This window comes from Odocoileus virginianus, chromosome 5 (assembly GCF_023699985.2).
Source record: "Odocoileus virginianus isolate 20LAN1187 ecotype Illinois chromosome 5, Ovbor_1.2, whole genome shotgun sequence".
In the NCBI taxonomy this organism is placed as follows: domain Eukaryota; kingdom Metazoa; phylum Chordata; class Mammalia; order Artiodactyla; family Cervidae; genus Odocoileus; species Odocoileus virginianus.
In genome coordinates, this window is record NC_069678.1 from 19,579,378 (window position 1) to 19,605,953 (window position 26,576).

The window sequence follows — 26,576 nt, forward strand, 5'->3', positions numbered from 1 at the left end:
TTATCTCTTGTCCAGTTTGTCTCATAACTGGAGGGTGAGTGGGTGATGGGAGCGGGTTGATTTGAGAAATGAAGCCATAATGAACATCTTGTTTTTTGGTGATGGTCCCAGTAAAAGGTGTTTTGGAGGGGAAGAGCCTCAGAAAGGCAACTCCTGATGCTCATGATCTGCACTTGGTTCAATGTCCCTCATTGTCTCCTTTTAGCATGTAATCAATAGTTAAGGATGATCCTGACTGCTGGAGGTGGTGAGGTACTGCTGATGGTTTTTCTTCCAAAGTTGGAGTGGCCATCCAAACAGTAGCCCGTGGCTGCATCTGCCTATCCCTACTCCCAAACACTAATAACAAAATAAAAAATATGTACATGTGTGTGCGCACGCTCATATGTATATATACATACATGCATGTAATGCACATGCACACACATCTGTTTTTAATGTCTGTGTATATGTGTGTTAAGAAGTATTTTTTTATATTAAAAAACCCAAATCCCTCTCAACTGCCTTTGTTCATTGATGGGAAGGGCAAAGCCCTGAGGAAACAATTAAGCTGGTCAGATGCCTTAGCGGACAAAGAGGAATTTGATTGACAAGCTAAATGTATGAGTGAAACTGCAAGTGCTCATAAACCAGGTCCCCAGAGAGCTTTTAGTGTCCCTGGCTAGGTCTCCCTCCTCACCCTCCATGTATTTACAAGAAACCCGTCCTTCAGTCTGTCAGAGCCAGGATGAATTCATATGTATCTCCTTAGAAGATTGCAGCAAAATGTTTCTGACCACGTGCTTTCCTGTTGACCCGTGTCCTGGGGAAAGGAGAGTAAGTTAATGGACAGTAAAATGCAGGTCTGGAGTAGCTGGCTCAGATGGTGAAGAGTCTGCCTGCAGTATGGCAGACCCAGGTTTGATCCCTGAATCAGGAAGATCCCCTGAAGAAGGGGATAGCCACCCACCCCAGTATTCTTGCCTGGAGGATTCCATGGACAGAGGGCCTGGCGGGCTGTAGTCCATGGGGTCGCAGAGAGTCAGGCATGACTCAGCGGCTAATGCTTTCACTTCCTGGAACAGGTAAAAGAGCCTCTGCTTTTAATCAAGACTCTTTACTAAACAGTTGTAGTGATCTCTTGCCTCAGCCAGTCTCATTCTGCCTACTTCCACGTCAGGCTCAACTCTCTGCCAGGGAAAGGCCCGGCTACACGAGAAAGGCCACAGAGGAAGGGGAGAGAAGCCCAGCCAGGGGTGCATGCCCCCCCGTGCGGCAGGTTCCCACTCGGTGCCATTGACTCAGAGCAGGCACTGCTGTCTCTTCCCCAAGTTGGACCCCATCTTCTGGTGTCTCTGTTTCTTGAGCCATCATTTTCTCTGTATTTCCCCTCAATCTGGAGGCTATTTCTGTTTTGTTCCTTTTTTAGCCTATAAATAGACTCAGGTTTCACCATCTGAACAACAGCAAAAAAGATACTTCCAGAGCCTGCCATCCTCTCTTGCTCTTTGCCTGCCAGGCTCTTGGGAACGATCGCATTTGCTGTGTATTTCCAAGCCCCACTCATTTTTGAGCTCATGATAATTGGGCTTCCTGTGCTGTCTCCGAACGCTGCCCTTGCTTAGGTCACCAGGGCTGCCTTAGTTGCTGTTAGAAGTCTCTGGCTCCTTTCTGTCCTCCTTCCGTCGTCGTCCTCTCTAAAGCTCCTGGTGCCAGGCCTTTCCCTCCTGGAGCCTGCCTCCTCCCCCAGCTTCCATGGCGGTTTGCTCTTGTTCCTCTTCGCTCTCCCGGCCTTTTCCTGCTCTGTTTTCTTTTTCTGACTCCCCCTGTTCTGCCCTCCATTTAAATGGACACTGTTAAGTAGGATTCTCTCAATGATGTTTGCTCTTCTTCTTCGGGCTTCTCTGGGGATCTCATATTTTCCATGGCTTTAGCCACCCTCTGAGTCCAGAGACTCCTAAGTCTTGCCTCTCTCCTTGACCCCTTGTTTCCAGTTGTCTCATGGGCAAGTCTGTCTGAGTTCTTTGGTGGCTCCTAGAGTTGACATTCCTCGAGGCACGCTCCTCTTCTTTCTTCCCTCTACCCTCAACTTCTTCCTTGTTCTGAGCCCCTCGGCCCAGTTCGTGTTTAATCCACCCATCAAGTCACCCAAGCTACGTAACTCAGAATCTTCTCTCCCCACCTCCTTTTTCTCACCTCCAGAGAAAGGAGCACTGCCACGGCCTCCGTTCGGCCTGCAGCTCTTCTCGCCTGGACTCAGGTTGACCAGTCTGGCTGCCCAGTCTGTGCACTGCGTAACTGCAGGCTATGCCCTTCCCCCACCCTGTGCTCGGCCCCTGACCTACCCAAACGCCAGTTCTCATGACAGCCCGCATGTTTGTGGATGACAGAACTGAAGCCTGAGAATTGAGGGACTCACTCATTGTCTCACAGCTGTAAGCCGCAGAGCAGGGCTTTGGGTCCGGTTCTTCTGACTGGTGAGCCCTGGGGGCAGATTCTCCCTCTTCCCCCAGACGTTCCATGTTGCAGTAATGTCTTTACTGGCCTCCCTTCTGCCCCTGTGCTCCTCAATCCACCCTGCACACCACCATGACCACCAACTGCATCATCCCCCTGCCTGAGCCCCAGAGGCATGGGAGCACCACGGCAGAGCCTGGCCTGCGCTGGGCTCCCCTCTCTCGCCAGCCCTTCAGCACGTCTGTGCCCCTGTGCCCGGGCACGCTGCGGCGTGCGTGACGCCATGGCTTTGTCTGTGTCGTTTCCCTTGCAGAGACCCTTCTCCCCCCTCTGTCTCCGTGATGGTAGCTCTCCTTAGCGCCTTCCTCCAGGTCTGCTGCCCACAGGGTGAGGTGCCAGCGAGGCCTGTGTGTGTGGACTGCATTGGCAGGCGTCTTCACCATCACGAGGGTTCCTGCCGTCCAGGCACACTGTTCTTTCTCTCTCTGGGTTCTTGGGACCTCTCACTGCCCTGCCCCCTCTTGGTCTTGGGGTGCTGAGGGCCCCCAGGGCTGCTGTATTATCCTCCGGGGGTTTCCTGCACTCTGCCTTCATCTTTGTAAATCATCCCTAATTGACCCTCTGCAGATGACTCAAATTATCTGTTTCTTACCAGGACCTAGATTGATGTGTTCCCCGTGCCACTGTCCCTGCCACCCCCCACATGTTCTTTAAGAAGTTGCCTGAGCAGCAGCTCCTCGCCGCCCCCCACCTCCACCCCCGCCGCCTTTGGTGGGTAGCTGTCCTGGCTGCAGGCTGCTGGCCGCGTCCTCCTCCATGACGGTGTCCCCAGCATGGTGATCCTCTGTCCTGCACTTGTCTCACCCCATCAACATACGCTAAACTTTTCAAGGACAGGCTCTGAAACTGCTCAGCTCTGTATCCCGAGAGAGTCTGATATCAGGCAGGAAAGGGGCTGGATACAGAGCAAGATGTGCGCTTCTGAGAATAAAGGTTATGCAGAACCACCCCAAAGGCACTGTCCCTCAACATCTGCTTTTGGGTGGCAGGAAGACAGACAATAAGAGAACTTCTGGCATACAGCAAACAAGCCAGCCAAACCTCGCTGCCTCCGGCCTCCCACCTCACCCCTTTCCCAGACTTATTAAATAAAAACAAAAGACCATTAAAATGTGATTGGAAATTGAAATGAGGTCAAATATGAGTTCATTTTTTTTAAGGTATGTTAGTGGCCTAGAAGTAAAGATACATGGTCCTTTATAGTTTGAAAGAAAGACAGAAAGAAACTAGATTATGATTATGATTATGATTTATCACTGGGATAAATCACAGTGATTCAGCTGTTTTCCTGGGGGCATCGGTGAGAATTAGGGATGTTGATCCCTGGAGTGAACACCTGTCCTGAGCTCTCTTGCTTGTTCTCTTATCCTCCGTTCCTGGGAGGAGGTGCCTTCAGGTGAGCTGTGACTCAGACCTCCTCTGGTGTAGCATCTGGCGTCATCAGGCAAGCAGGTCAGAGCAATCAGTGGAAGAAGAATACTAGGAAAGAGGAGTTCCTGGCGATGTCAGCCAGGCCCAGCCAGCCATGCTCCAAGGCCTGGGTAGGGAGATGCTTTGTCTTCACTTCCTGTCCTGCCTCGAGCAAGTGGCCTGAGGGTGAGGGATCCCTGGTCCTTTGAATAGACTAAGAACAGTCCACCTTTGGGCAGACTAAGATGTTAGGGCATTTATCATATTCCTGAGTTGGTTTAGTTGAAGAAACTCAGATGTAAGGTGGACACTCAGGGACGGCAAAGCATTCAAGCGCCACTCGCTCAAGTGCCCACTGAAAATCTTACCCATGTGAGAGTGAATTCCTTTGCCATAAAGAATCTATAAAGACATCCAGGGCTTGGGAAAATACCTGGAATAAGGAAATTCACGCTTCCCAGGCGGCATAAAATGTACCACAGCACTGACTTTTAGCTGGATATAGAGATAAGAACAATAATAATAACAGTTTATTTGATAAACTGTTTGACAGTTGTTAATAAACAAATGATGTTTAACAGTTATTAATAAACTAAGCAGGTGATTCAGGTGTGAAGGACTTTAAGATGCCAGAGTTCAGATTCTGTCTCAGAGATTGCAGCGGGCCAGATTGTGCTCCTCAGAAAGATACATGCAAGTCCTCACACCTGGTGTCCATGGACGTGGCTTTATTTCGCAGAAGGACTTTGCTGATATAACCAAATCAGGATGAAGTCATGGTAGATTACAACAAGCCCTGAGTCTCATGACTGGTGTTCCTATAAGAGGGAAATTTGGAGACAGAAACGTGAAGAGGAGACACAGGGAAGAAGGCTGTGGACATGGAGAGAGCAGATTGAAGTGATGCCACTAAAAGCCAAAGGATGCCAAGAACTGCCAGCCGCCCCCAGATGCTGGGACAGAAGCAAGGAATGGATTTCCCAGCAGAGGCTCTCAGAGGACCTGACCGTGCCAACATCATAATTTCTGTCTTCTGGCTTCCCGAACGCTGAGGCTAAACTTCTGTTATTTTAAACCATCCACTTTGTGATAATTTGTGGCAGCAGCTCTCAGAAACTAATACAGGTACCTGCTAGCTGTGGGCTTCCCAGGTGGCATAGTGGTACAGAACCTGCCTGCCAAGGGTTTGATCCCTGGGTCGGGAAGATTCCCTGGAGGAGAAAATGGCGACTCACTCCAGTATTCTTGCCTGAAAAATTCCATGGACAGAGGAGCTTGACAGGCTACAGTCCATAGGGTTGCTGAAGCAACTTAGCCCATATGCATGCACAAGCTGTGTGACCTTGAGAAAGTTGACTAACCTATCTCCTCATCAGTTGAATGGAGGATGGTAGTAGTTCCTGTCTCATAAGTTGTGAGGATCAAATGAGTTTTTACATGTAGTGTGATTTGAGCAGTGCCTGGCAGTCGAGAGAGAGACGTGAGATTAGCAAATACTCTTGTTTACTTCAGTTTAGTAAAGATTTTTTTGATTGCCTACTATGTGCATGCATTGTATATAAATCATTTCATTTGATTCACAGAACAATCCTGTGAGACTCTTCTCTTCTGAGACTCTTCTGCCGTTGAGAACTAAAGCTCAGAGCTTTGAGAAAGTAGAAGGGCTGGCAACTCAACTGAGGCTTTGCAGCTCTGTTTTGTCAATTCTGTTATTCCATGAAACCGAAGGATCTCAAGGACAACAGGAGAGTGGATCAGGAAGGATGTGAACTTTTGGTTATGATTGATTTTGCATTGGGAAGATTGTTGCCTGACCTTTCTCTCCACATACCACTTAAAAGAAGGGCAGTATTCGCTGTCTTAGAAGCAAGAGGACAGATTGTTCCTGGGGAAAGAGGAAGATGCAGCTTTCCCAGGAAAGCTCCCCACGCACGCAGCAGTCAAAGAAGCGCCCTTGTATTTGTGTGTGCTGGTGCTCTGTCTGCTCCCTGGCTCTGGGAGGAAAGCTGTGTCCCTGAGCAAGAGACTTCAGGAAGCCTGAGCATCCTCATAGGTATAGGAAGGATGGCTGACCCCAGGAAACATGAGCATGCCAAATGTGCAAACCTAGATAACATAGAAGCAGAAGAGAAAGGATTGGCAGCCTGTGTACACAGATTTGGTGTTTGAAAGCCAGGAGCAGGTGACAGTTATTTTGTAGAAATGACCAGTGTTGCAAAGAAGTTAAAGCCTTGGAGTGTATGAAAGGATTGTTGTGGTTTTGTGAGGGACACTGGCCTGTTTTCTGCCTGCTTGTCAAGTAGCAAGCAAGAAGAAATTAACTTATCCCAGCACTTGGCATTTAGAAGTTGCTATATGGTGGTTTGTGGTTGATTCAGGTAAACCAGGAGAGATTTTGTGGGGCATAAGAAAGCACTCTAACAGCTGTGGAATTAAAACATAAATTAACTGCTGAGATAGGACGTGAGGGTGCCTTAACTAGGCTTTCAAAAGATAAATGTGTATTTGTCTGACTCTCACTAGGTTTTAAAATTCAATTGATTGCTTACTTCTTATGCTAGGTACACACTAGAGAATTGTCATAATAATTTAGACATGTTTATAATGTAATGCCTTGAAGAAACCTTGGAAATCAGCTGTGATCCTTGAATTTCTCCACCTGCAGTTGTGTAGATGGGCCTGTCTCATGAGGTCTCTCCTAGCCCGAGGATCCCAGGCTTCTTTCCAGATCACACTGTGAGGCAGGTCTGCGAGATATGGCAGGGCCGTGGCTGCAGGCGGATCTTGCACAATGTATCCCTACACCTCAGACAGCCGTGATGTGGGAGACCGGTTCCATGAGGGACTGTGGCACCGTTTCCCGAGTTGATCACCGTACCTTTATGACAAATAGCAGCCCGGAGAAAGGTAAGTCTCATGGAGCCAGTACTGAAATCAAGAATGGCTAAATTGAGGGATGAGGAAAAAGAATGTTGAATTAACTTCTGATAAAAGAAAACCAGCCAAAAAAAAAAAAAAAAGAAAACCAGCCAAAGTGATAAAGGGTCCTTGACATACAGTGGGGGAGAGAGATAATCAGACTAAAGCAGCAACAAGAAAAATGATCAAAATGAAAGGCAATTTTATCTAAAGAGTAGATTAAAATAAGAGACATAGGGAAAGGAATGATGACTTGGGGCAGAAATGTGAAGCTGTGTGAATGCTCCAGGACTGGGTAGGAAGAGAGGAAAACACAGCAGTGTTCGGGCAGCCTGAAGGGCTGGGGGTAGGGGAGGGGGTTGCTCATCACTCTAGGTTTCTTGGGTCTGTTTCTGTTAGGAAAGCATTGGGGTCTTCCCTCCAGACCGCTGCCTTTTCTGATATTCTCGTCAGGCAGAAGTGGCACAGGCTGGACTGTCTGGGGAGTCACTGCTCCCACGGGCGGAAGTCACGCTGGGATTTCCCAGGACCGCAGTTTCTGCCACACTCACCTGGAGTCGGCCCTCTGCATTTTTCACACCATGCTGCTGCTGCTTCCTGCAGAGGTTTACCTTAAGACCCACTGGGCTCGGTCTCACCATCTGCTAGTTACTTGGCAGCTTATCTTTTTAATCCTGGTTCGTTTCCATGTGTCCTTGAGGGATAAGGATGTCCCTGCCTTCCAGGACCTTAAAAGAAAAATCTCTGCTCCACGTTCAAACTGGAGAACCCCCAGAGAGTGGTGGTACTGGGGGGAAAGTGATGATTTCTCTTTGTTCTTCCATTTGCTGTCTCCAGGGTTATTTCTAGTTTTAAAGTATCTGTGCAATGAGTTATGGAATATTTGTCCATCTGCCATCTCATCCACTTTCAGTATTTGTCCATCCCAGAAATTTACAGCTACTCTGAAAGATGTTTTTATTGCTGTCACTTTATGGATCAGGGAAGAAGGCTGAGAGAAGGAAGAGAGTGTGCCTGGGCCCAAGGCAGGTCTCGATCCTCTGCTCTGAGGTCCCAGCTGGCTAGGTAAGACCCAGCAGGATTTGAGCAGAAGGCAGCTTGGAGACTTCTCTGTGGAGCCCTGTATCTGTGGGTCTTAGATGAGGGAGCTTGGATGTGGACTCAGGAAATGTTGCAGGTGACTCAAAAGCCTTTCCATTCTCTGTGGCCAGTGGGTTGAGAGATCAGCCAGCTGTCCCCGTGGAGATGAGGGGAGATAGGGGCAGGATACTAATGCTGGGGTGGGGGTGGTACATGGCCATGGCATTTTAGTGTGTGTAACTTTCAGAGACAGGAATGATGACAGAATAAAATTATGACCTCAGGAAACAAGAGGTGAGAACTTCAGATTCTAACTGGGTCCATAAAGGTGAGACCATGAAGAAGAATCACGTGCCTACCTACATTTTCATATAATGTCCTTTGAGAAGTACGGAAATCAGAGCTTAGAGCCGAGTATAAGTGCAGAGGAATTCAAGCTCTGAATGCATCGGGCTCATGGAAAAGGCTGATGATGATATATGTATACCTATGCCTGATTCATGCTGAGATTTGACAGAAAACAACAAAATTCTGTAAAGCAATTATCTTTCAATAAAAAAATTAAAAAAAGGAAAGAGAATAGCACATGACAAAGAGAAATTCTGAAGTTGCTTTGTTCTAACCATGTCTCTCCTTTTTATTTTTTCCCTCAAGTAGAGAACTATCGGATCTTCAAACTAGAAACGCTAGAACATAGGTGATTTGAAAAATGGAAGAAGTTCAAAAACCATGATGAAATAGGCAGGTGTCCCCCCGCCCCCGCTCCTTTAAATGTGTCTAGGTCTTTCTCACTTAGTACCTGGGCTCCTAAAGAATGTGATTACAAAATTATTATTGGCCACCTTTGCAAAGTCATGAGGAATAGATGAGATATGAGATTACAAGAATAAGACATTTCACTTGTCAGAAAAGAGGAAAATCTGGGTCTGGGAATTACAGATTAGTGAACTCGTCATTGCCCCTGGGCAAAATTCTAGAAGAGATCATTAAGCAGATGATCTGTGAGAGCTTGGAAAAGGAAATAGTGATCACTCTGAGCCAGTCCTCAAAACCAATTACTAGATATGCTTAAGAAATCTGCCTTGAGAGCAGTTGTGCAAATTAACTTTAAACGTTTGAGGTGATCACAGTGTGAATAAGCAGTGAAATGCTGTAACTAAAGAAAAAAAAATGATCAGAGAGGCTCTGCTAAAAATTCAGTTCTGGGGCATAGAAAGTATCCAGATTCACTCTGTGGTGTTCTCATTCCCTTAGGAGTATGCATTTAATTCTTTAAACTATATTTTGAGTCATTGGCAAATTGTAGTGTATATACAGAAAAGGTTAACAAGGAAGATGGAGATCATATTTACTAAGCAAACAACTCACCATGTGTTAAGGCATTATGCTAAATGTTGGAGGGGAGTTAATACTTAATACTATGAAGAGATCATTAATTTACCTATTTCAGATGAGGAATGAAAGAGTTATGCCGACTCAGTAGTTTGCTTAAGGCCAACAGCTAGGAAGTGGCAAAGCTGAGACTTCAACCCAAAGCCCATGCTCTTTATTACCAGAGCAATAAATAATCTAGAAAATGGACTGGTCGAGGAACTCTTGAAGAGGAAAAATGAGAGGAGTAAATATAAAGTTGGTGATGGTTTCCAAATATTCAAATGGTCACCACTTGGAAGAAAGATTGGCTTTGTTCTCTAAGGCCTCAAAGATAGAACTAGGACAGTAGTGTGGCAGTACTAGCAGCAGTTACCATCTACTAAATATTTGCTATAAGCTGGTCTTTCTGTGTACATTTATTGTTTAAACCTCGTGAATGAGGTGCAGTACTGTGATTACCCCCGCTTCATGAGCGAAGAGCCATGAGGAAATCAAGATAAAGACCCGGATCTCACCGCTAGTACGGAGCAGAGTCTGAGGCTATAGTCCCTGTCTGTCCTACACCAGGGACAGTGTTTTCAGCCATTCCCCTCTGCATTCCTGCTGGCAGACTTCTAATCAGTGTAAGGGAGACTTTCCAAGTAATTAGAAGCCCTCCAAAAGGAGGAATGGATATTCTAACAAGCGTGAATTGCCCATCACTGACAAATACTGAATGACAGGGGTGCTGGGTTGGACACATCCGATGATTACATAGATGTCTTTCTACTCTGTATTCCAACTTTTTTTTTTTTCTATTTTCCTGAGAGAAACACATTTACTTATTGATTAATAGTCAAGGAAGTGGGGGCTGGGGTTGGTGGTGGGTCTTGTTTTTATCAGTTTGCCAACTTGAATTCCAACATGATGATAAACCCCAAATCCAATTTCTCCAAGTTATTGTTTATATTTCAGTTATTTATGGTAAGTTTATGACCGTAATCTGCAGAAAAGTCTATTGCTTTGGCTTTAAAGCATATAGTTCCATTACTGAGTGAAAATTACATGCATATTTTGAAATAACGCCAAGAAATTATAAGAAATTTAAAGTCAGAATAAATATAAAAAGATCTTTTGCTTTTGTCTAGCCACTCAGTCATATCTGACTCTTTTGAAACCCTGTGGATGGTAGCTCACCAGGCTCCTCTTGTCTTTGGGATTTCCCAGGCAAGAATACTGGAGTAGGTTATCATTTCCTTCTCCTGGGATTCTTCCCAACTCAGGGATCAAACCCACATCTCCTGCATTGCAGGTGAATTCTTTACTGCTGAGCTACCGAGGAAACCAGTAAGATCTTCAGTTCAGTTCAGTTCAGTCACTCAGTGGTATCTAACTCTTGGTGATCCCATGGACTACAGCATGCCAGGCTTCCCTGTCCATCACCAATTCTCGGAGCTTACTCAAACTTATGTCCATTGTGTCACTGATGCTATCCAACCATCTCATCCTCTGTCGTCCCCTTCTCCTCCCACCCTCAATCTTTGCCAGCATCAGGGTCTTTTCCAGTGAGTCAGTTCATGCCAGCTTGGATGATGCACAAGCTGGAGTCAAGATTGTGAGGAGAAATATCAATAACCTCACATACGCAGTGGACAGCATCCTTATAGCAAATGATGGAAAGCAAGGAGGAATCAGAGAGCCTCTTGAGGAAGTTCATGAAAGAGGGGTTTGAAAAGCTGGCTTAAAGCTCAACATTCAAAAAACAAAGATTGTGGCATTCTGTCCCATCACTTCATGGCAAATAGATGGGGAAACAATGGAAACAGTGACAGACTTTATTTTCTTGGGCTGCAAAATCACTGCAGCTGGTGATTGCAGCCATGAAATCAAAAGACCCTTGCTCCTTGGAAGAAAAGCTATGGTAAAACTAGACAGCATGTTAAAAAGCAGAGATTTTACTTTGCCGACAAAGGTCCGTATGGTCAAAGCTATGGCTTTTCCAGTAGTCATGTATGGATGTGAGAGCTGGACCAAAAAAAGGCTGAGCACCGAAGAACTGATGTCTTCAAACTGTGTTGCTGGAGAAGACTCTTGAGAATCCCTGCACTGCAAGGAGATCAAACCAGTCAATCCTAAAGGAAATCAACACTGAATATTCATTGGAAGGACTGATGATGAAGCTGAAGCTCCAATACTTTGGCCACCTGGTGGAAAGCTCCAACTCATTAGGAAAAGAACCTTGATGCTGGGAAATATTGAAGACAGGAAGAGAAGGGGATGACAGAGGATGATATTGTTGGATGGCATCACCGACTCAAAGGACATGAATTTGAGCAAACTCCGGGTGATGGTGAAGGACAGGGAAGCCTGGGGTGCTGCAGTCCATGGGGCTGCAAAGAGTTGGATACGACTGAGTGACTGAGCAACAGCCACGTCCCACCCACAACACACACACACACACACACACACACACACACACACACACACACACATACACACACACACTTCTTAAAACCAAAGTATGAAGAAATATAGTATATTTGGAGTATATTTTGTAGCTTTAGAAATTTGGACCTGAGCCCTTAATTTGTTGATCTGTTAATTTGTGGGTGAATGAGGTCCCATGGAAAAACTTCCTGCTTCTTGATTGTGTTGTAGATATTTTTTCAAGCTCTTAACTAGTTGGCTTTTTGGTTAGCTAGAGGTTCCCGGCTTTTAATAACTTACACATGAAGTTTCTGATCTCAGATATAACAGAGCTGTCTCCAGAGAGCTCCAGTTCAAAGAGTTTGGCTTCATTCATGCCCAGGTTGTCGTCGTGTTTGCCAAAAACATGCTTTGGCTACAAAGGTAAAGTTCATACTAGCTTGCTACCGTCCTGAGTGCCTTCCACGTCTCTGAGTCTTGTTGGCGTCTGCCTTCATACCTGCTCTGTCGGTTTTAATTCCAATTCTCAGTCCTTAGGATATTGTATATGTGCTCAGTCATCTCCAGCTCAGTGTGACCCTATGTAGCCTGCCAAGCTCCTCCGTCCATGGGATTCTCCAGGCAGGAATACTAGAGTGGGTTGCCGTTTCCATAGGGATGTTAATAAATGAAAAACTCAAAAGTCAGAGGAGCTTAATGTGTGATGCATCTGAACTAACAGGCCCTTTCTTCTGGGGGGAAAATGAGTAGCCAAGCAGAGCACCTTGTGGGTGCTTATTAATGACAGCAAGGATGTCTGCCTCCCCCTAAGCAGATGTTGGGGACCTCTGTGACAGTCACTGTGCTGCCACTGGGATACCAAGATGTGGTCCTCGGTTCCTTCAAGAAGCTTCAGTGTAAACATCATAATGTGAGATACGTGCTATGGTAAAGGTGAGCCCAGGAGCGTCAGCACCTCAGATTTGGGGGCAGTGTGGGCAGGGAAGCCTTCTCTGAAGCAAGTCTTCAAGGATGCCAAAGGCGTCACCACAGAGGCAGAGGCAGGCAGATGTATGCGACTAGTCCTGAAGAGCTATGTAGGTCAGGCCTCTGGAGAGGGATGAAAGCAGAAACGTAAGATACTCCATGCTGAGGAGCTTGGGCTTTATCCTGAGGGCAGTAGGAAGCCTTTGAATGGTTTTTAAAGGGAAATGCCAGGATGTTGTCTGTTATTAAAAATGCTGTTTTTCTAGCCGAATAGAGAGTGGGTTGGCAGTAGGTGAAGTAGGAAGCAGAGAGACCCTAGGTGAGTTGCAAGACTCCAGATGAATAGTAAGGACCTGTGGGCTAAGGCAATACTGTGAAATTGAAGAAAAAGACATTTCAGAGATGTGTCAAGGAGACGGACTGCAGAGAACCTGGTCACAATGACAGATATGGGAGAACAAGGGAGGAAGGAGTCGAGGGTGTTGCCCAGGTCTCTGGCTTGAGTGCACATTATACCCTTTATCAAGGGGGCCTCGGCCACTCGCCACAGCTAGAGAAAATCCATGCACAGCAACAGAGAGCCCGAGCACCACAACAGAGACCCAGCACAGGCAGTAAATAAACAGAAAATGTTTTTAAAAAAGAGAATATGAGGGAGGGAATAAAGCTGAGAAATTCTTTAGTTTGCATGTAACAAATCTTCTGTGTAAGAGTGAAAAGATAAAGCTACATTTTGAGCCGTAACATTAATATTTTAAAACTGATTCGGGTATAAAAACAAAAAAATTTTGTAATCATTGTGTTTCTTTAAGTGCATTTTTAAAAGACTTAAGGAAATTTGCTTTGTTAGACTTACGAAAACATTATGGTTATAATATATGCTTAAACATTTGGAAAAATGCAATTGACTGCATAAAAACCTTCTATTTATAGTTGTTAAGAGTTTGTAAATATTTGGACAGTTTTGTATTAAGGATTAAGCAAACATTAAATAGCATACAAATAATAATAAGAGAGGGCTTGGGGGAAGGAAGGCCATGCTTGCTTGGAGAATTCAGGGGAGATGATTAGTTGGGGGAGGTGTGATGAATTTGAAGCTTGAGAGAAGATCAGGAGGGCATGTCTGGGTGGGCCAGGAGCTCAGGCAGGAGATGCTGAGATGCAGCTGTTGGCCTGTCCACTCGGTGTTAGGAGGACACTTTGGCATCATTAGAAGGATCGGTGCTTTGTGGTATGGGCCCCTAACGTTAAATTAGCTTTCTTAGAAGCCACATTAAATAAACATAATAACCTCAATTTCAGTGTTGTTTGGAATTGGTGGACTTGTGAGATGAGCTGAAATGACTTTTAGTAGAATTCAGCAGAGAAAGTTTGGTCCTCAGGGTGAATTTGGATTTTTTTTCTTCATACTTCTTGGGGTCCATGGTTGGAATCTCAGTAAAAAGACTACTTAGAGGCTATATCAGCAAGGAGAAGTAAAAAGGCACTTTACTCATTCTTTGATCTCCCCAATAACACTGCAAGGTGTTACTGTAAAAAGTCCCATTTTATAGATAAGAAGACTGAACCTCTGAGGGTTGCCTGGCTTTTGTGTGCATGCTAAGTCGCTTCAGTCATGTCCAATTCTTTGTGACCCTGTGAACTGTAGCCTGCCAGACTCCTCTGTCTATGGGATTCTCCAGGCAAGAATTGGAGTGCGTTGCCATTTTCTTCTCCAGGGGATCTCCCGGACCCAGGAATCGAACCTGGGTCTGTATGTCTCCTGCATAAGCAGGTGGGTTCTTCACCACTAGCACCACCTGGGAAGCCCTGCTCACCTTTTAATAATAAATAGTAAGGGGCAGAGATGTGACTGTGACTCTAAATTCCATTCTCTTTCTGCTGCACAGCACTGAGTTAAACATATCAGGCCTGTGAAATCCTGGGATAGAAAAGTTGTGTTTTCATTGAGGAAAAGATATTTTTTTTTGGAAATGATGTGGCCCCAGGAGGTTGATCTGGAGCATGGCTGATTCAAGCTGATATGTGGCAGAAACCAACACAACACTCTAAAGCAATTATCTTCCAGTTAAAATTTTAAAAAAAGAGCGACACTGTCCTTGGATCACCCTAGATGAGTTCCTCGGATATACCCCCGAGACCCCCCTCCCCTGCCCACGTTAACAGCCCTCAGACTGGGCATTTCCCGTGGTACCCGGCCTGGGTCTCTCTGAGAGGCAGCACTTAGGGCCTTGCTTTTGATTCTCCCTTTGCCACCCCCACCTCCCACCCACGGCAGCTGGACAGATTCTCGCGTCTAAAGCATCAGGCAGGCAGGCCGCTGCTCCGTAACCTCCGATGGCTTCTCGTCCCACCTGGAATACAGCCCCTGACCTTCAGGGCCTCCTGTGCCCTGGCCTTGGGCTGTTTCCCTGACCCTGCCTCTGACCACCCTCCCTCGACTTGAGCCACGCTGACGTTCGGGCCACGCCTGGGACGCTGAGAGCGCCTTAGCAACACCAGTGGGCTTTGAAACTTGCTGGCCCTCTTCCTGCCCTGCCTCTGCCCACATAGCGCTGTGACGGACACTCTCACATGAGGTCTCTGCCTCTCTGCGTGGCCTTCCTGTCTAAGATAGCAGCCCCATGCCCTGTCCCTTCTTCTTCTTCATTTCTTCATGGCACTCATTTTCTATTTGTTTATTGATATCTCCTGCCTGTGAGCTCCATGAATTCGGGGGCTTTTTTCTGTCCTGTTACTTGTACCTCTGGCTGCTAGGACGGTGCCTGGCCAACAGTATGCACTCTGGGGGGGTTGGCTGACCGATGGAATGAATACATGGACGCCCCGGGCCTGATGGAGAAGGGATGGAAAGTGAAGGAGCTATCACCAGGGGACCTAGATAATGAAACAGTGTCTTAGTCTCTCCTCTGTGGTTAGCATTGCTGGTTCCCTAAGTCTTCTCATCTGGAGGTATTAGGAAACCTCCCCACGTTTCCCTGGGTTAGAAGCAGACTTACTGCTCTGATAAGGATGGAGATGATTTTTTCCTGTAACCTACAAGTGACCAGGAAAGATGTACTGCCCAGTGCTCGCGTGGGGTTCATGTCTGACCCCTGTCCACCCTTCAGCCTCTGGCGGTCACTCACAGGAACGTCAGTGTTTGTACAGCTTGTGGAAAGTACCTCCTGCATTGTGACTTTCATTGGAAGGAGGCTTTCTCTAAGAACTTGATTAGAGCTCTGTCTGCAGGGTGTCTCAAACAGAGGATTTCTTGTTGGAGATTTGAACCTGAGCCATTTTCAGTGCATTTTTCTGTTGTTCTCCCTATAGGATCTTCTACGTCTCTCATGATTCCCAAGACTTGAAGATCTTCAGCTATATTGCTCGAGATGGTGCCAGCAATGTCTTCAGGTGTAACGTCTTTAAGTCCAAGAAGAAGGTAAAGGGGTTGTTTTTGGTCATCTCTTCCTCTGATGGAAGCAGGGCATTCCCAACATTGACCTGTCTCCCTGTTGATGGAGAGGCAAGATTTGGAGGTGGCTATTTGAATGCAAGATATAGGGCACCTCTCTCACTAGCCAGTCATTGCTTGTGTATAATGAAATTCTCTTTTAGTTTCATTTGAACTTGGTACTTAGTTGTATGCAAACAACTGGAGAGATCTCAGCCACTGGAAAAGTGCTGTGGAACACAGCAGGCAGACAGCACCAGGAGTGATGCTCGTATTGGTGTGTGGTAGGAAAGAAGGTTGTCACTCACTGAAGTGACCCTTCACTGTAACTCTGTATTCTGATCAGTGACCTCCAAATATGACATGGTGGGATCTAGTTAGACTTTGTGATGTTGGTTGTCCTGGATGGTTATTTTGGTACAGTAACCTCGATGCTTGAGTAAATGCAACTTTTGCAGTTCTGTAGAGACAGGGTTCCTCTCTATCATGCCTCCAGGAGTCTTAATGCACAAAACTGGGGTTTGGAAGCCTGGGCTGTAACCCCTAAACCTGGGCTGTAACCCCTCTTCTCTCCTGGACCCCTGAACGATGTCCTGAGGGTCAGCATCCCCCTTAGGTCTCAGCTTCCTTCTCTATAAAATAAGGAGGGGCGTCAAAACCAGCATTTCCTGTATGTACCCTGTAAAACACTGACCATCCAAAACATATAATATGTTAACATTTAACACATTAAAACTATTTAATTTAAATGTGCTAGAAAGTCCTAAGTTAGAGAAATCCCTTTAGCTTTAACCCAGCATTTCTCAAACTGAATTGGCCATGAAATCATATTTTTTCCATGTATATGTGTTAATGTCCTGGGAATGACTTTTCTGTAGAAGAGAATTGCAAACTACTATTTGTGTCTGGAAGGTCCCTGACAGGTAAAGGTGGAATGGTAAGATTCTTACCACTCTTGACACAAACCAGTGACCCTGACTTTCTAGAGGACTACTTCTGAATTCTCTCCTGCTTGTCCCTTCTCTGATGTTGTGTGGCATCTTAATGCATCTTATGTCCTAAGACATCTTTAGTAGATTGGTGGGTGCTGTGCCAAGTGGGGATAATAAGAATAAAACGTGACAGGGTCGGGACTTACTATAATATTATATATGTCCCGTCTCCCGCCCTGGCTCCACAGAGAGAATTATACTTTGCTGATTTAGCCTCTTCCTCTAAGGAGATGTGTGCCCTTACCCACCTACTCTCAGGCTTTTTAATGCAAACTGTGGAATTGAAGGGAAAGAGCCAGAACTGGAAAGGTAGAAGGAAGAACGGGCAGGTTGCCAGATTTCACTTTTAGGTAATAGTACAGTTGAGAAGGGGAAAAAATGAAAGTAGGTTATGAAAGAACTGATAGGAAGAGGAGGAAGTGTTGCCGGAAGGGGTACCCTTCCAGGGCCCGAAACTGGGCTCTGGTCTAACGCTCGGAGATGAATTGTCCGAGGAGACATATGTGCTGACAAAGCAAGAGATTTTATTGGGAAAGGGCGCCCGGGTGGAGAGCAGGAGGGGAAGGGAACCCCGGAGAACTGCTCTGTCACATGGCTTGCAGTCTCGGGTTTTATGGTGATGGGATTAGTTTCCAGGTTGTCCTTAGCCAGTCATTCTGACTCAGAGTCCTTCCTGGTGGTGCAGCCTTATTCGGCCAAGATGGATGCCAGAGAGAAGGATTCTGGGAGGTGGTCGGACAGGTGGTGTCTCCTTTTGACCTTTCCCGAATATTAGTTTCGCGTTCCTTACCAGGACCTCCTGTCATAAAACAACTCCTGCAAACGGTTACTATGGTGCCTGGCCAGGGTGGGTGGTTTCAATCAGCGTGCTTCCCCTAACAGAAGGAGAAGGGCAGAAAGAAAAGCCAGAGGGGCTGGAGATGAGAATTTAGGGGTTGGGAGAGGGAAAAGCACTTGTGTGGTTTTGAGGTGTAGTGGATCTCGGAAGGAAGGAAAGGAAATGCAGAGTGTTCCTGAGACTTACGAACTGGATCGTCTGCAGTGCTCTTCAACAGAAGCAGAGACTAGGATTCCCTTTCACTCATTTTGAGTGCTCCACCGTACGTTTAGTTTTGTCCAGAGCCTGGACTGTGTGAATCTGGGACTTTATTAAAGTTACAAAGAGCATATTTAAATTTACAGAGTGCTTTAATGTTTAATCTTACTAGATCCTTCCAAAAGCCCACGTGAAGAAGTTAAGATGGCAATTTTCATGGGATAAGTAAATTGAAAGATTAAATGACTTGCCCAAGGTCCCATGAACAGGCACTGGCTGGCTAGGATCAGGGAGACACGCGGAACAAAAGGATTTTGAGCAGGAACCCCAGGCAAAGGAGATCGTTGTCTTTGCTTTGCCTTCTCGTCTGGTACAGTAGCACAGGCACAGTGGGGTCGTCCAGTCCTTCTGCCAAAACCCGAGCCTGAGAACAGGCCCCCTGGAACTGTGATCTTGAAGAGAAGCGCAGAATGAAGTTCTTATTACCCAGTGACAAAGGAGTAGTCATCTGGTCCCCCATCACGCCAGTTTTGTCCATGTCTCAGCGCCAGTGCTGATCTCTGGCGCGCTTATTTTCTCTGTCCCTTTTGCCCTCACCTGCTGAGACTGTAACTCTTCCGAGCTGGTTCTCAGGCCCTTTGTTGGCCTGTAGCCACGTGGCTGAAGGAATTGTTTACAGACAGCCTGGGCTGTGAGCCCCATTGCTGCTGAACTATAGGTGGAAGGGCTGGTTTCCACGCCAGGAAAGAAAAGTGAATTAATTGTTCAGCAAAGGAAACAGAGCTGGGGAGGAGTGGGACCACGTCTGCAAGGTTTTGCAAGCTTATCCTGGTTAGTCTCCAGATCTGGTGATTTACTTTCTTATAAAGCATTTCTGGTTTGGAGAGATAATAGTTAGCTTGGGAAGGAGTTTTAATTGGCACATGGTAAGAATACTTAAGGGGTGAGGGGGAAAGGACTAAATGCCCTGAGTAAGTGTGTCTAGTAGGGATGTTTCTGGTTGTTGTGGGTCAGTAGGGAGGTCTCTTGACTGGTAGCTCAGCAGTAAAGAATGAATTCCTGCAATGCAGGAGCCACAGGAGACGTGGGTTCAGTCCCTGGGTCGGGAAGATCCCTTGGAGGAGGGCCTGGCAACCCACTCCAGTGTTCTTGCCTGGAGAATCCCATGGACAGAGGAGCCTGACAGGCTACAGTCCTTGGGGTTGCAAAGAGTCAGACATGACTGAAGCGAATGAGCACATATGTGGAGGGCTCTTGACTGGAAGCCAGGGGACCTGGGTGTTCTCCAGGGCCTTCATGTTGATCATAGTGTAGAGAAAACGCCCATGAGCTCCTTGCTTAGTTAAGGCTTGGTTATTACTCTTCACGTCATGTTATGTCCCCAGTGTGTCGTCATGGCATTTCCCATGACAGGCTTCTCATGCGGGTCATCCATCCCTTATAGTTCACCGTGGGAGACGTAATTGTCTCTTCTGTAATTAATAATACAGATCAGATTCTCAAGTTTCCTGGTAGATGACCTTCCTGCACCTGGCTGCCAGCACCATGGTTATTCTATACCTATGGATCTTCCTTCAGTTACCCATGTAGCCAATGTGGTTCTCGTCTTTGGGACTTTAATCTTGAGCTGATTTTTTTCAGTTGGGCCTTCATCAGAAGTGAGATAGCAGAATATTGTAGGGAGATAATAAACTATCAGTCATTCATCTACCACTCTATATTATCCATCCTTATATTATTAAGTCAAATAATATCCAGTCAGTTGAGTTACTTGCTATGTGCTTGTGACTATTCTAGACTCTTCATTTAAATTATCTTACTTTATTCCTTCAGCAGCCCTGTGAGCTGTAGGTCCTATGATGTTCTTTGTTTTACACATGAGAAAATGGAGGCTTAAGGGATGTAACTCATAATAAGTGGTGCAGAGGCTTCCCTCATGGTCCAGTGGTTGGAACTCTGAGTTCCAGCTGCATGAGGCTCAGGTTTGATCCTTGGTCCGGGAACTAAGATCCCACATGTAGCACACCCCCCCACTAAAGTAAAAAGTGGTAGAGTTAGAACTATATCTAGAAAGTCTGACTCTGGAGCTTACCTCCTTCACCACTGCATTTTATTATCTTCATCAGGAAATTGCATGACTGAGGAGTAACCTATTTCTCCAAGGTCTACCTGTAAATGAATTCTACTGTAATTGTTAGCGGGGGTCTGAAGAGCTCCTTAACTCTGAATGGTCCAAGTCATTTTGACACAGATTTTCCTTTTTTTCTCTTAATATCATTATATGATTAATCCTGACTCCATTTTATAGTGGGAGAAAAAGAGGGCCCAGGAAAGTAAATACCACTGGTCACACAGTGAGTCAGCAATGCCCCTGAGATAAGAACCTAGCTTCCTGCTTCCTAGTCCAAGCTTTGGCCACTTGACTCTGTTACATGAAATTCATAAAACATATGTGAGCCTCTCTGCGTCTGAGTTTCTCCAGCTACCAAATAAGATGAAAGGCATCCCAGGAATGCTGATCTGTGGGTACGGAGTGAGGTGTGACCTTCAGGAAACAAATTCCGTGTGACTAGGAGGGATCACCAGGATTGTAGTGGGGAGATCCCAGCACTGTTCAGACCAGCGCCAGAAGGGAAGGGTTGAAGAGAGTCTTTTCCTCGCCCGGAGTGTTAGTGACACTTCCTAGCAACACGGCTCTCCCATTTCCCTCCTTCGGGGATGTAATAACAGTATTCGTTTGCAAGGCCTTTTGCCTCCTGCGAAGACTCTGTGTGTTCTCTTGACCCCTCCTGTGTAGTGGATGTCACGCTCCTGTCATATGCTCCCAGCCCCAGGTGGATGTGGCTGTCTGCCCTGATTAAGTGTGACTGTACTTATTAGCGCATCAGTGCGTGAAGTGCTGGTGATTAACAAGAGCCACAGGGATCTCCCCATTATCTTCACGGGTAGCTCCTTGAAACTGTTCTGCTTGCAATCACGGCTCAACTGGTTTGGGTTCGGAGAAATCACTTCTTCCTCTAATACTGCCACCATCAGGTTAGGGGCCACAGCACAAAAGGTGAGCTGTGCTTAAGGGCTTGCCCTGGATTTTGCATGATGATGTCAGTCATGTGCTAAAGAATGAGTACTTTTCTGGACAAGTTCACGTTAGGGAGAGATAGGTCCTAAATTTAGGGGAGGAGGCTCTTTTTTATATTTTAAATGTTGGTGTGGGGCTCAGTTGAGAAGTCAAAATACATAAATCGTAAGTCTCAGAATTCATGTAATGCAAAACTCTTTGTTTATGGAGAGGAAGTCGGTACCTGGAAAAGTAAATTAACTCACCTGGGGTCATCTGGGTGGTTACTGACAGTACTGAGGTTGTAACTCGGCCTTTTCTCTATGCTGCTGTGGTTCATGGACTAACAGAGAATAAGGAAAAACCCAGAAGTCCATTGGAAATTACAAGGTCCACTATCTCCTGTCAATGTTGAAAGTGTAAACCTACTTTGAAACTCAGCTTTCTCCGTAGTATCAGTATTCTGGTGTCCAAGGCATGGCCTTGGACAAGGCCATTAAAGAACCTGTTAGACAGAAACCTAACCCATTTCTCAGTTCAGAGCCTGAGTTTGTTGGATCTCCCTCTGCGTACAACTTCAGATGTATTTTCTTGCTTCAGCATTGCAGATTCTATAGATTGAAATCACTTGATAGATATAAGCTTAAATCTTTTACTAAGGTTCAAAAAACACATTAAAGAAACATGAACTTCAGTTCTATTTTTGCTGAGATTCTGTGGTGTTAAGGTCAAGAGAAGGGCACTGTACTTTCTTGCTGTGATCAATGAAAAGAATTATAAACCTGTGAGTTATTCTAGAACTGACTTACTAAAGTTTCTGAAGTTTGAAGTTTCTTAGAATTCAGAAGCACTTGGCAGATAAATCTTAAGTTCTCAGAAGAAACAGTGGCAGGGGAAGGGGATGTAAACTGGAGTAGAGAGCTGGTAGACTAAGAAAGATGCCTACTTGTAAGAAGTGTGCCCCAGTCTTCTCTTCTTTCCCTGTCATCGTCATCATCATCATCATCATATACACCTTGCATTTTGAGCTTTCTCTAGTCACTTTGGGCTTCCCAGGTGGCGCTATTGGTAAAGAACCTGCCTGCCAATGCAGGAGACATAAGAGACATGAGTTTGATCCCTGGGTTGGGAAGATCCCCTGGAGAAGGAAATGGCAACCCACTCCAATATTGTTGCCTGGAGAATCCCATGGACAGAGGAACCTGGCAGGCTATAGTCCACGGGGTTGCACAGAGTCAAACACAACTGAAGTGACTTAGCACACACTAGTCACTTTCCTGACTTATCTGATGACTCCTTTAGTTATCTCCACGAATTGTGAAGTAGAGAGGACTTTTTCCAGGACAGTGAAATTCAGAACACTGCCACAGTTATTTATTAAATCAGCTGTAGAATAAGACTAACAGTAATTACCATTCTTTACATATATGCTGCACTCAAAAGATTCCCCAGATTTACAGGACAAACCAACAACAAGATGGCTTAAAATGAAAACAGAAAATAAATTCATGATTCACTGTTATTTTCCTGTAGGCCAGTAAAATGCAAAAATCAACTTTCTGATTTCTGTCTTTCTGAAGGTACCATTGCAGGCTCTTGTCTGCTTTTGAGTAGATAGTCCACTCTCACTGAGAATATAGTCTTATTAATATTTTCATGAGTTTTGCTGCAGTTCATCAGATATTGATGCTGACTACCAATACAGTTGGTACCCACATTAAGCATACAGAAGAGACTAGCTGTTTCTTGTACCTTGACTTCTGTGTTGGACTGAGGTTGGAGGGAGGAGAAAGAGGGTTTTGTCGATGTGATTAAATAGATGATTTAAAGAAACATTTCTGGGTGCCATTTGGGTAAGTGGTGTAAAGTTCTAAGACAGCTTCTTACCCAGTCCTCTTCTTACAAAATTGCCTGTAATTGGCACCCCCATGGGCTTCAGTGCATTCCATCTGCAGCCTAGAACCTCTCTGAGGTTAGATATGCCTTCTCGGCTTTGAAAACATCAAAGCAGTTACATCCGTTCTAATCTTGACAGCTGAAAGTCCACAGATACTTTAGAGCTTCGAACACAAAACTGGCTTTTGAACAGGAAGATTTGATCCATGTGGCCAAGTACTTTCAGTGGCTTATGTAACACTGAACTGGTTTTGTGCAGAAATAATACAGTATAATGACGCTTTTTTTTTTTTTTAACCTCGCAAATTCCAGAGAATGGTCATATCCTAGAGCTGAAAAAGGCTGCCTTCCCAACATGCTGGGTATTGGCTCTGCTTCATCCCTGACTACCCTCACGTCTCTAAAACCCCGGTGTGCTTCCCAAAGGTCATGGAGTGTGAGCACTTGCCTCCTGGTGACCTGTGTGGGCCGTTGGAAGGGGTTTTCCTGAAACCTTCTCCCTCTTGAGCTAGACCTGGTCTATAAACCATACATCCCAGCATGTGTGATTCCTGCATTACAAAGTGCAGGCAGAACTCTGTCCTTGCTTAGAAGGCTAGAAGGTCCAGTCACCACATGGGGTAGGCCTGGCAGGCGGGCACCAGCGTGGCCATGCACCAGCAGATGGTACCAGTGATGGGAGCTCCTGCCAGCTGTGGGCTGGCCCTCCTAGCCACCTCCAAATAATGTTCCCCCAACAAGCTTCTTAAAGAGAATCTTCTGAAAGGAGACTTTTCACTAGTGAAGGAAGAGGAGCCTGAAGGGTCAAGGGGCATCTGAACTCACCGAGTAGTTGGGAGAGAATTGGGAGAGAATTGGGAGTCATCCAGCCTCTTCTAACTGCTAGAGTGGTGATGGGAAGGGCAGTCTCTTACATGTATGTAATCATTCTGTGAAGCAGATAGGGTAGCTTCATTATGTATTCAAATGCAGAGAACTCGTCATAAAACATGCTACTGTGTCCTTTTACTGTGAATGGAAATACAGCCTTCACATTAAAGAGGAGTAAAGGATAAATCAAAACGTTATTCAGCCCTGAATGTGCCAATCCGGAACTCTTACTCAATGATTTCCTTGCAGCAGAAACCATCACTGCAGCTCAGACCAAAGATGATTTGGCCCAGTTCTTCTCTGTTGCTATGGGGACAGAGAGATGATGCCTTTAGCCCTTTTGATGCTAACTTACCTATGTTAAGAGTCAGTTCCCTTCATGTCTTCATGTTTCTGTTATTGATAAAGTAAGCCCAGCCTTTTCTGAGCTGCTGTTTGTTTTCTGTCTTATTTCCCCTTTGGTGCAATGAATTCCATACTCAGAATAAAACATTTCTTGAGCACTTGGTATATGCCAAGCACTGTGGGAGGTGCTTTCATCTCTGTTAGCCATACCTTTATTCTTCTATGAGGTAAAAGAGAGAATATAAACATCAGTGATTCACCTTTTCAGTTGAAGTTTACAGAGGTGTTTTGTACTGCAAATGTGAGGAAGGGAGGCTAGGAAGGAAATGGGAGGTGGCGAGTCACTTCTTTAGAAATGTTAATAGGGAAATCAGGACCAGTGAACTGTAAGTCTTCGTTTCCCACTTTTTCCAGGGAATCAGATAGAGGCGAGGGCCAGTTGCTTATCATGGTAAATGTACTAAAATGTGAAAATGAGACATGGAATATTAAATATTAATATGAATGTTAAGCATTAAGACCAGCCACTTTCTTACAGCCATGGGCTTGTAAATAGTTGGCTGAGACTGATGGGTGTGTGTCAGATGTTTGTCCCTGATGAAGGTGAGAGAATAGGAATTGGAGCCAGGGTCCAATTTCTGCAGATGCTCAGTCCTGAGTGAATCTCATCATCTCTTGTCGGCTTGATGCATGAGAAATGCAGGTCCTCTGAAAAGTCGTTTCCAACCAGCTACATCCTGTTACTTATATCGGTATGTTTCCTTCCAAAGACAGGTTTAGAAATCCTGTCCCTTCTCTGGTTTATCCCTTAGGCTCAAGGACACTTTTTTGAGGACCCTTCCATTTTTAATGTCATCTTAAGAGTTAGTTAAGGAATGTGTCTGTGACTTACAGATTTGCTGGAATTTGTAACATGTCCTCCTTAGGAAAACCTGAGATTTTAGAGCAACAGATGTCGTAGTAAATTGGGAACTTTCCGTATGGCAGCCCACTCCAGTATTCTTGCCTGGAAAATTCCATGGACAGAGGAGCCTTGCGGGCTATTGTTCATGGGGTCACTAAGAGTCAGACAGGACTGAGTGATTGAGGACACATATGTTTTTAAGAGGGAAACTGAGTCTCTACTCTGATAATGATACAGTTGGGAAAAGACTAACTCAGCCTTTGCAGGTACTTATGCACTATGATTTATCTGGGTTAATTTATGTAAAATAAGGAAGTAATGGAATTAAATACATAATCTCTACATATCATTTAGACTTACGGTATTTTATTTCTAAACTTCCCCAAACTTGCCCTTTTCTGTCTCTTGTAAAGATGCTTAAGAGAGCAAAACTTCTGAAGGTCAGAAGAAGGGGAAGGGGCAAGGCTGTGTGTCATGGTAGGCTGTCCTTGGTAGGCAGGTTACAGCCTGTCTAAGGTTTGGTAAACTGGGAATGAGCATTGCTGTAAAAGATTAACCACAGGCAGGCAGTCTGCTGCTACTCTCTTAAAGAGAATAAGCAACACCAGATCTAAGGCCTGGGGGGAGAACCCTTTTGAGTAGAGCAGACTCTCCTCCATTTTCACCCGAGGATTGAGCTTCCTGGCTCAGCCTCCTCATCAGAGCACAGCTTGATTGCCAAAGGCGATGTGAAAGCTGTGGGACACTTGGTCTGGATTGGTTAGCGACTGTGCCCTCTAAATCACACTATTTTATTTTTTTATTATTTTTTTTTTATCAGTGTGTTATTAGACTCCTTTTATTTATTTATTTATTTATTTTATTTTTTTTTTTAATTTTTATTAGTTGGAGGCTAATTACTTTACATCATTACAGTAGTTTTTGTTATACATTGATATGAATTAGCCATGGAATTACATGTATTCCCCATCCCAGTCCCCCCTCCCACCTCCCTCTCCACCCAATCCCTCTGGGTCTTCCCAGTGCACCAGGCCCGAGCACTTGTCTCATGTACCCAACCTGAGCTGGTTATCCGTTTCACCCTAGATAATATACATGTTTCAATGCTGTTCTCCTGAAACATCCCACCCTCGCCTTCTCCCAGAGTCCACAAGTCTGTTCCATACATCTGAGCCTCTTTTTCTGTTTTGCATATAGGGTTATCGTTACCATCTTTCTAAAGTCCATATATATGTGTTAGTATACTGTATTGGTCTTTATCTTTCTGGCTTACTTCGCTCTGTATAATGGGCTCCAGTTTCATCCATCTCATTAGAACTGATTCAAATGAATTCTTTTTAATGGCTGAGTAATATTCCATGGTCACACTATTTTATATATTTGAGAAATGA

The 26,576-nt window shown here is 45.3% G+C and overlaps 1 protein-coding gene across 5 annotated transcripts in view; it reads left to right on the forward strand.

The window, feature by feature from the left end:
* The window catches only part of LOC110125760 (uncharacterized protein C1orf226 homolog), a 345,339-nt gene that overhangs the window by 265,558 nt on the left and 53,205 nt on the right, over window positions 1-26,576 (forward strand). For all 5 annotated transcript variants that reach the window (XM_070467692.1, XM_020875040.2, XM_070467693.1 and 2 more), the window contains one exon: window positions 15,964-16,072. In XM_070467692.1, coding sequence (XP_070323793.1) covers window positions 15,964-16,072 — 109 coding nt within the window. The remainder of the gene's footprint in view (window positions 1-15,963; window positions 16,073-26,576) is intronic.